Source organism: Panthera onca, chromosome B1, assembly GCF_046562875.1.
Source record: "Panthera onca isolate mPanOnc1 chromosome B1, mPanOnc1 haplotype 2, whole genome shotgun sequence".
NCBI lineage: Eukaryota > Metazoa > Chordata > Mammalia > Carnivora > Felidae > Panthera > Panthera onca.
Window position 1 is genome coordinate 131068723 of NC_138342.1, and position 11050 is coordinate 131079772.

An 11050-nucleotide genomic window follows, 5' to 3' on the forward strand; every position below is an offset into this window, starting at 1 on the left:
CATGTTTTCACATGAGGTTTCTACCAGCACCAGCTTTTTTGCCCTGTGATTCATCTGCTCATTTACAGGGTACAGGCCCTGGTTGCTGGGCACAGGTGCGCCCCGACTGGGAGGAGAACCTGCCCTGAAACGGGTCATGCAGTTTTGGTGGGGGATCCTTTCCATTTATGGGTCTTCTGATTTCATCTTTGTAGCAGTCGGGGCAGGCGGAGAAAGTGGTATTTTCATTTTATAACTAAGGAAACTGAAGAAACTCAGGCAACTTAAGAGATTTGCTTTGAAAACTAATTAGGGACTGGGTCATGACTGGAAGCCAAGGCCTTTACCCCTCTCTCCCCTCACCAACTTCAAAAAAATTGGGGTAAAATAGGCATAACATAAGATTTACCATTTTAATTATAAAGCTCTGTGGCATTAAGTACCTTCACATTGTTGTGCAACCATCACCACCATCCGTTTCCAGAACCTTTTCACTGTCATGAAAAGAAACTCTATACCCATTAAGCAGTGAGTACCTCTGCCCTCTCCCACCAGCCCATCTCTATGAATTTGATGACTCCAGGTTCCTCAGACAAGAAGAATCATATAGTATTTCTCTGTGGGGGACTGGCTTATTTCTTTTAGCCTCAGGTCTTCAGAGTTCATCCACGTTGTGGCATGTGTCAGAATTTCCTTCCTTTGCTTTTCCCTCTCCATCATTTTTGAGTATACACCTCAATAGTGTTAAGTATAATATTGCCCACGGTGTTGGGCAATGATTCATTCCTCTTAAGGCTGAATGCTATTCCACTGTAGGTATACCACATTTTGTTTGTCTGTCCATCTGTCTAGGGACACTTGGGTTGTTTCTGCCTATTGGCTGTTAGGTATAATGCTGCTGTAAATAATGGTGTACCGCCTCAGGCTTTTCCCTCAATCTCTTTTAAAAACTTTTTGTAGACCTCGTAACGTAAGCACGGTTTTAGTGGTCAACACATTTCTAGAGCATCGTGAATGTCGGGAACAATCTTTAAGTCTAAATCTCATTAAATTAGATTGGTGTGGGAAAGAGATTTAACTATGGGAATGTGAATGGAAATAATTAGCTAGAGATTAAATCATTTTTATGTATTCAAGGGAATAACCAGCAAGTGCCTGTCAAGAATGAAGTAGACAGCTGTGAAACTTTGAAAAAGGTTGACACAAAGTCTTCCTCAGAAAAGAAGATCCACAAAGCATCTAAAGAAGACATATGTTTTGAGAAACAGGACATACCTTCAGTCGAGGTCTGTATTCCTTTTTCTCTTGCCTATTAGGACAAAACCCATTTTTAGGGCTTAGAGAGCAAATATCTGTCTAGTGACTATCCACGTATATTTCATACTTTTCAGTGAGGGGTCTAGTTATGCATTTGAATCTGTACTTGTAAGTGGTGAGTTTGAGGTGTCTGGAAAGTTTTATTTATCTTCTAATTCCATAGGAGACGCTAAGATAATTTCTAGTAACATCAGATAGCTTTTATCTTTTATTCTCTGGGGAAGCTGTTCTTAAGCAGATGGGTTAACTCCTGGTAAAGACGGTGGAGTAGAACCAGTCCCTTTTCTCCAGTTGTTACCCAACATCCATTTTAGGGTCTGCTCTTGCTGAGTTGGAAGCATAGGCCAAAATCCACAGGAAAGGGATGCCTATCTAGCTCAAGCAAGTGGGCGCTTGTGCAACAGATTCCCAGAAAAGAGAACATAGTTGCACACTGTCCTGGCAAACCCTCTCCCTTCTCTCTAGTGTAGCCTACCAAAGAGCATCTAGAGAGCAGAACCCAGCCCCATATCTCATAGGCAAAAGCAAACAGGTGAAGGAGAAAGGTAGAAAAGGTATTTAGGAGAATTTACCTACTTTATTTCAGAACAGAGCTATCTGTGTATTAGTAAAAGCCCGGTGGGAAAAACGTAGCATTCTAACTATGCAGATATACACTGTATACCACCCCCACCCCCAACACACACAGTAAAAGCGAATGAAAGGAGTAGAACACAGAAGACAGGTAAAGATCCTAATGTAGAAGAAAACATATCCAGAGACCTGAAGAAAACTCTTCATACTTCTCACTATAGAAAATGAACTCCATAAAATGAGAGCTTTTATAAAGGCAAATCAATACACCAGGATGAGGTTAAAAGAGACATTATAAAGCTAAGAAATGAAGACCCAAATGACGTTACACAGACAGTAGCCAAAACTTGAATTATTTGACCCCGAGAAAGGCTTTAAGATAATCACAGCGAGTGTGAGGGAAAAAATTGAAGAGCTGGAAGCAGTTAGAGAAAAGATGATGATAGATATGGGACAAAGAAAGACAAAACCAGTCCAACAGAAGAATAATGAGTGTTTAAGTAAATGACCCAGGAAATAGATCTGAAACATATTTATTCAGAGATGAAATCGAAGAAAATTTTCCTGATACAAGGGAAGAATGGAATTTATAGAATAAAAGGGCACACTGGGTGCACCAGGAAAAACTGACACATAGCAATGGACACAGGCACAGCCTGGCTATAGTTATTGAACTTAAAGCCTAAAGAACAGTGCAAGGAGGTGAGGAAGATGGAGAAACACCAGCTCAGGCTTGCCTCACTTGGTAGAAAAGTCTCATGCCAAGGCACAGGGAGCCATATCTTGGAGAGAATGAGAATGTGAGCAAGAACACTCTAGCCAAGTTGACACTTAAGTGCGAAGACAGCAGCATCCTTAAACACAGGTGAGTTCATCATGAGTCTTTCTTAAAAAATGAAGTTAATGAAATTTAACTAAGCTAGAAGTGAAAATAAGGACCCAGGACTACTGAAGCTGTGTTAAAGGTCTGTTGTTGGGATTTCTGTCCATTTTCCACCCGCAATTAAAACTAAACAGTTAGCAATTATAATTGCAGAACAGATTGCATATTTTAAAACGAAAAGGTAACAATCTGCAAAAATGAGAGATGGTATTGAATGGTAGGTGATGGTGAGTTTTAATGTTATTTTTCTTGGTGGAGAGTCCATACTGTATAAAACTGAACATAGCACTTAATAGGGTGAAAACTTAATGAAAATGTCCTTCACTATCTTTCTTAACGTTAAACAATTAATAAAGAAGAAATGATTATTTGAACATTGGCAGTTCCCTGGGTTCTACTTCAGTTACTTTTGTTAAATTCAAATAAAACTGAGCTTTAAATTTTTATTTAAAAATAATACATCGTTCCAATATTATGAATCATTCCCGTCACTTGTCTTGCCATCCTAATGTGTATGTAGGTTCATAGAGAGATAGTAAAAAATAAGGTTTGCCAAATAATCAGTGGCAGACTCTGGTTATTTCTGGGTGGTGGGATTTGGGGTGATTCTTTTTTCCTTCTCTATATTCTTCTATTTTTGCTTAAACTTCATAACCAACATGGGTTTTTCATTTAAATAACTTGAAAATGATACAAAATAAAGATATCCTAGACATTCCAAACTGGGAGTTTGCAGCATTTAAAGAAGGACAAGATATTTCTAAGTAGTCAAGTGGTGGAAGGGATTTCAGATAGAAACGTGGACAGGCAAAGAAGGGAAGGTGGGCAGCGGCACCCCTGAACCCCACAGCATAACTGGGAGCTGTAGTAGATCATCTTTGAGAAGAAGCTCAATCAGGAGTGGGAAGTAATGGGAGGGAAGAGTGGGAGACCTTCCAGATGGGAAAGGCCTTTGCATACCAATTGAAAATTTAGACTTTATCCCCTAGACCTCAGCCAGAAGCACAAATAGTGAACTGGGTGAGCACAGCAATCAAAGTGATGATGCCTATAGAGAATTGGACAGTAGTGGGTTGCTTGCTAATAAATTTCAGAGTCAGATTTTTAAAAGCACATCTGTCCAAACAAAGTTCTTTCGGCTGAAGGGTTTGGCCAGAGGATTTGGCTGAAGGGTGGCCAGTTTGGGGGGGACCCTGCTGCAAACGATGGAAGGTTTCTGAACTGACATGTGGATGGGTGGTGGAAAACAGCCTATAGGCTGTGAGTTTCTTGAAGGTCATAATTGAGTATTTTTCAGTTCAGTTTCATAAAGACGGGCAGAATGGCTGTTACAAAGATTATAAAGTGTAGTTGTTTAGTAAATGCTTGAATGAATGTGTGGGTAATGCATTTTTGGAGGGTCAGTCTGAATGTTTTGGAGGCTGGGTTATAGAGAGCAGAGATGGGCACCAGCTGTCTTCTCATAAGGAGGCTGTTACTCTGCTGGGAGGTGTGATGTAAGGCTGTGTTTGGGCACAAGCAAGGGTGAAGGGTAGGAAGAGTAGGTAAGAGTTTAGAAGAAAAACTAATAGGACTTCCCTGCACCTAATTGCACAAAGGAGAGGAGCTGTCTGCTCTTATACAATCACTTGCAAAAGTAACTCCAGGGTTTTAAGTCTGGCTAACTAGAAGATGGGGAATTCTGACTTATGAGTTCATTTTTATGTTTATCAAAGCAATGTTGCAAATGAAGAGCATGGACTTTGCAGCCAGACTTGTTGGGTTTGAATCCAGGTGGTCACTTACTTGCTCTATAACATTGGGCAAGTTACTTAACATCGCAGTTTCCATATCTGACAAATGAGGATGATAATAGCCTGCCTACCTCCCAGCATTGTGAGGCATAGATGAGTTCATGTGGTAAGTGCTTAGAGTAGCGCACTTACAAAGCACTGACAAGGGGTAAGTAGAAAGGAAATGACCGTGTTCGTTAGTGACAGCCGGAGATACGGATCCAGGGCTTGAATGGGAGCTGTGCCTGTGGAGGTTAGAACTGAAAGAGGACACTGAGTTCTCCGAGGTGTGTATGTACAGAGGGAAGAGCAGGGGCCTGAGTGTGAACCTCGGGTGGTGGTGTAGCTGTGGACGGCTTGAGGGTGCAGGTATAGCAGATGTACTGGAAGCGAGGCCGGAAGACTAAGACGGGCTGTGCTTTCAGGAGCAGAAATAAAGTCATTGAATTTGAGGTAGGAGGGAATGGGTGAGGGTAAGGGTTGAACCTTAACATCCTCCTGATAAGGGCTTTGGAGACTTCCATGTTGCCCTGTAGTGAGATCGAAACCAACACTGAGATATGATCACTCAGTGGCTGCACAGCCTGCGAGCTGGGACTCACACCAGGTCCCTCCATCTGAGGGCCACAAGGAGGAGGTGGCCCCGAGGAACTGTGCTTCAGTGGTGGTGCTGCTGGCATCCATCTGTCATGGGTGGGTGCCATTCCCCCACTTCAGACTCAGCCTCTGGCCCCCATGACAGACCCAGACCTCTGTGCTTGGGCCTCTTCTTTTTTCTCGTTATCCCTGGAGCTCAGACTTCGCTCGTGCACAGTCCCAGGGGTCATGTAAGCTCCTCCTTCCTTTTCTGGCCTGGGAGCCTGTGTAAGACAGACATCTGCACCTAAAGATGATGGCAATCCCCTCAACAGGAAGGATGCCACCAGCTGGAGGATCTGAGGGACCATAGTCCCTCATTTGTTTTGCTGTCTCCAAGACTCACTCCCTGTTTTGCAGAGCATCTCTTTAAAACCTTGCAAGTGTGTGCTTTCCATTTCATTGTTCGTTTGGAGAAGTCGTTCTCAATAAACACATTCCCAAGGGCAGCACTCAATGTTTGTTTTTCTTATACATTCTTAGGGCCTAACTTTGCAGCTTAGAAAATTGTATAAATCTGTCTATAGTACATGGGGAACATTCCTGTAGATTTATTGGCAAAGAAGGTTGAAGCCCAGATTTAAGAGCTACAAACTAAATTTTAACCGTAGCCCTGCTGTTTATTTTTTCAAGCAGATTTTTTTCCCCTTAGAAAAGGAATTTATGATTGTTACAAAAGCATAAGGAAGGGGCAGCGGGGAGAAAAGTCTATCCAAAATGAACCACTTTGTACATTTTTATATATTCTATTTCTTTTTTATACAACTTTTTAAAAACCTCAGCATCATCATTATGTAGATGTAGGTTTGCTAATCATGCTAATAATTCTGAATTTTCTCACGTTCAAAACAAAGGGAACTTTCAGTGGTTACATAACATTCTGTCATTTAACTATGCCCCTAATCCTAAACCATTCCCCTGTGACTGGACATTAATTTACAGCTTGTTATTTTCGTAAATAGCGCTATGATGAGCTACGTTGTTCTTAAGTCTTCCCTGTATACCTGCTGTGTCCTTGTTAGAGATTTCTAGAAGTAGGATTAGAGAGTATCCTCATGTGTGCCCCAGATTGCGTTCCAGAAAGGTGGATTCATGTTCACATGGATGGTGTAGGAAATGCTGGCTTCCTCTGCCCCCAGCAGCCCCATGTGTCATGCAAAATCTTGATCAGCGAGGTAGGGAAACGACTGTGTTTTCTTTCACTTTGCATCTCTCACCAGGGAAAAAGCAGCACTTTCCTATTCCGAAAAACAAGTAAAAACTCATCCATCCAAAATCCTACCGCTGAAATCTTTTTCATTTTTTAAAATAAGTTAGAAGTGAATGTCTCGCCCAGTTCCACTTGTGCTGCTCAGAGGCAGACTATGTTAACGGCACTCTGCCTCCCCAGCCCTCTCCTGGTGTTTGCAGGCAGAAACATGCAGTGTAAATACACTCGTGGTTTTTAAAACCAAAATGGAAAGATGAGATCCAAACTGGTCTATAATTTGGCTTTCCTAAAAACATACTTCATTATTAAGTATTTTGGGTGAAGTCTTCATGGTTTTTAGCCTTTTATATTTCTTTTGCAAATTTCTATTTCATGTCCTTTGCCTGTTTTTCTGTCGCATGTGTTTTTCTTATTTTCTTTAAGAACATACAGCACGGTATTGACTCTGCCTATCAAATAGTGTATCCGATTTTTTTCTTAATCGGCCCTTTCCCTCTTTTATTTGCTTTTACTTATATACAGCAGCTTGAAGAATGTATTGTGAAATCTGTGGTTTTTCTTTGATTTTTTTCATTTGCTTTTACTAAATGTTTTTGCTTTTAGGAAATCTTTTTATTTCATTGTAATCAATGAAATTGTCCCTTCTACCAGGGCTATCAGAGAACTTCACTAGTTCAAATAATTCAATAATGTGATAATAGCCAGGTCTTCTATAGAATTCTTACTATGTATCAGGTAATGTAACACAACAGCCTTTTGAGGAAGATTCAGGAAACTGAGGCAGAGAGAAGCTAAGTAACTTGCTCAAGATCACAGTTGCAGGCATGGAGTGAGATTCAAATTGGGCTGTTTGGCCTCACAGTTGTGGTCTTACTTGCAACTCTGCACGGACTCGTTCCCTGGTTGGTCCTGCCTCCCTCTATGTGTGACACCCTCTACCAGAAAGCAAAGAGCCAGATTGTGCCTTTAGTCTGCCTCTCATTTCTCCACAAGTCTGTTGCTCTGGGTCTCTGGTTTTCTCTCCCGGCCCCCTCCCCCCGCCATCTGCTACTGCCAGTGCTGGCCTGTTCTCCAAGCCTGACTGGAGCCCTTCCTCTTCACTTCCCATTGTTCCTCACTCCCTCTCCCCCGCCCCCCAGCCCCCGCCACACACACACACACACACACACACACACACACACACACACACAGCAAGTCCATTCATTAGTTTTTCATTCCTCAGTATGTCCTCAGTCTTTTCCCTCTCTTGTCCACACCCTGTTTCTGTTCCTGTCTGTGTTTGCTCATGCACTCTGCTTCTCTGTCATTCCACTCACCGGAGTCCAGCGTGCCCCGCACTCTCGTTAATCACTCTTGCCTATATTCAGAGACAGTAACGATGCCTCTGACCACCCAGTCTCATGTCTCTGTAGTCCTTCTTGTTTGCACAGGATGACAAATCTAACCAGATTGAGTGCAGAAAGGCAGCCAAGTGTCAGAGTGACTACTGACCAGCTCACTCTTTCTCTGACCCCACTTAGAGACAGATCCTTTCTTTGTATGTGACTCTGGAGGGACAGAAAGGCTCAAGTACTTGCTGTGTTGAAAAGTCTTTCTTGGCCCTTAAGTGGAGAGGGGAGGGGAGAGGAAAACTTTCCTCCCCAAAGTTAGAAATATACAGGGAATAGTACGTGAATAAATATGGCATGTATTTACTGTTTAACTTTGGATAATGTCTGATCATATGTTATTAATGTGTTTAGCGTCTAACTTAAGCAGTTAGCATAAAATCCTATAAGATAGGGCTATGTGTGTTTAACGTGTCATGTTTTTCAGATTCCTTCAGAATGAGAAAAAAGTTAATACATACTTATTGGGAGAGAAACTAAAGGAGTATTAAGAAGAACCCCCAAATCCCATAATCCTACCACATGTACAGTTGCAGTTTCATTTTATTTCTAGTATTTATTGTAGTAAGCCTCTTGCCGTAATATGTACATGAGGCTTTTGATACCCCAGATATGTAACATGTAGGCATTTGAAACCTTCTGCTTTTCCTCTTCCAAGTCATGTGTATTAGTCAGGTGTATGCTAGAATGCCATGGATTCCTACTCTGATTTCTGGACCAAACTTCTCAAAAAGGAAGGTAAAATGAGGCAGTCTTTATTCTGTATGAAAGGTGAATCCTAAGGGTCAGTAGGAAGAGGACTCTCTGAGCTGGGGGATTTGCCTCTGTGATGTCCGGGAACAATGCATTTTTCAAGCCCTAGTGAGCTCTGTACCTTCTCCCACCTGCTGACAGTGCCTCTGCTGTAAAGAGGCAGAGTTTGGGGCACATGGGTGGCTCAGTCAGTTGAGCATCCGACTTCGGCTCAGGTCATGATCTCATGGTTCGTGAGTTCAAGCCCTGCTTTGGGCTCTGTGCCGACAACTGGGAGCCTGGAGCCTGCTTTGGATTCTGTGTCTCCCTCTCTCTCTCTGCCCCTCCTCTGCTTGTGCGCTCTCTCTCTCTCTCTGTTTCTCTCTCTCTCTCAAATAAATAAACATTAAAAAAAAAACCTTTAAAGAGGCAGAGTGGTAGAAGGAAGAGAAATAGAGTTATTAGAGGACTTCTAAGGCAGGAGCTACTTCAAAATGTTAAGGGGCAGGGGAATCCCCCTTCTCTTGGCTTAACAGACTATGCCTAACATTTAAAAGAGGAAAAGGCCCAAATTAAAAAATATATATATATATGTATACACACACACACACACACACACACACACACGTATGTGTATATGTGTATATACACATACGTACATAATGTATAGATATATAAAAATACGAATTTCATGCTAAATTAAGTTTTTCAGAACCACATTTAAAACATCAAGCATATTCTTGCCTTATTTACAAAAGCTTAAACTAGTTTGGCACACTCAGTGGAGATTTGGCTGTCCTCCTAAAGTTTTTCTGTAAACAAATAAAAACAGAAATACACAAATTACTCCTAAGTTGAGTTTTTACGTGACTTTTCTTCAGTAGTAATTCATGCGAATTGCACATACCAAATTAACAGGTGAATGCTGGAGAATTTATTGGTGCCGATTAACAGCAAGCTGACCCTAAATTGCTAACAGATGTTTTTCCTTTTTAGCCTGTTTGGAATTTTATAGGCAATGATTGTTTTTTCTTTTTGCAGAGATTGAGGAAGGTAGAGAAGGAAGGGAAATGAAAACAAACTAGAGATTGAGAAATGTATGTCTCTGTTTTCACCCATGTTGGAACATTCTGAATTCATATGAAGTTGGTCTTCAGTTTAAACCTTTACTTAAGGTTTCTTTTTTCTCTTTAGCAAGAAGATCCTTATAGGAGGAAGAAGCTTCAGGAGAAGAAAGAAGGCAATTTACAAAACTTGAGTTGGAATAAAAATCGAACATGTAGAAAAAACAAGAAAAGAGGTACTGCTCAGGTCTTGAGGTGTGTAATTTTTACGATCGCTTTAAAATTTTCATCTGTTTTTTAATCTATAATTTTATTCTTAGCTATTATCTTTTAATCTTATTTTTGTTGTATTGGATACAGAGAATAGATATCAATGTTTGTATTTTGAGATAAATGTTATTAAAATTAATACATATCCTGGTTATGTTTTCATTTCTTTTCCTAGAATAATACCTTAAAGTGAACATAGTTTTCATGTTTTTACTTTATAAAATGCTCAAAGCTCTGGGAGGTTTTAAAGAAAAAGTGTGGCATCCTCTGTGCCCGGCCCTTCATTCTGTCTGTGCAATGCGGTTGCAAGAGTGTTTGTGGGTCAGGTGACAAGAGAAGACAGCTGGGAGCTCTCAGGCCTCCTACCCCTGCATTGCTCTCACCTGCGAGGGGTCCTGCATTCCCCTGCCCCTTAACAAGAGAACAGTCATGACTCAGGGAACCTGAGGCTCAGTCCTGCAGAAGCTGGGTTCTCTTATAGCGTCAGTAAGTGAGGTGCCCAGACATTTTGTGTTTTGCCTACAGCCCCAGAATTGGTAAGGGGCAGGGTCTGAATTGGAACCCAAGCAGTGTGATATTCTTCTTTGGAAACCTTGCTTCTGTAGCTCACCTAATATCCCTGAGCTTTCATTTTCTTACCAGTAAAATGAAGGCACTGGATAGTGTTTGTGGGAATCCCACATTCTGGCTTTTCAGAAATATCTTTCTAAATCTGATATTATGTGAATTTCTCAGCTTGAGGTTGGTTGGTTTGTTTTTTCAAGGGGTCACTAGTATGTATGTACATTCTGACTTCAAATCTACCTGGTGGTATAGTTTCTGAATTTTGACTTCTTGGTTTAGACATCTAAACACCCAACATATGCACAAGCCCAGAGCCTCTAGTAGAGACACTTTCTCCTGCCTTTTCCTCCCTAAGTCCATGGATGGAGCCTTTCAGGTGTCCCTTGCACTGACAATACCCCCTTCTCAGGACCCCAGTTTTATTTAGGAATAGTTCCAGCTCCCTGACTCTTGTATATAACTGTCTTTGAGAGGAATTGAAACCTACCCCCTGGGCTTTAAAACCTTTTTCCTCCTGAGTACATCCTCACCACTCTGGCTTTTTCTTCTTCTGAGTTCAGGCATCTGGGAATTTCTTTCTTATGAGCTCAGCTAGGTATTTAAATGTGTTTCTGCCAGATTGTTCTCTAGTGGCTCCAAATCTTCCTGGGGAAGGGGCTCCA

At 41.4% G+C, this 11050-nt stretch overlaps 1 protein-coding gene across 2 annotated transcripts in view; it reads left to right on the forward strand.

The window, feature by feature from the left end:
• Positions 1-11050, forward strand: part of TMEM131L (transmembrane 131 like) — a 169434-nt gene that overhangs the window by 136273 nt on the left and 22111 nt on the right. For both annotated transcript variants that reach the window (XM_078445675.2, XM_078445676.2), the window contains exons 26-27: positions 1117-1265; positions 9685-9809. In XM_078445675.2, coding sequence (XP_078301801.2) covers positions 1117-1265; positions 9685-9809 — 274 coding nt within the window. The remainder of the gene's footprint in view (positions 1-1116; positions 1266-9684; positions 9810-11050) is intronic.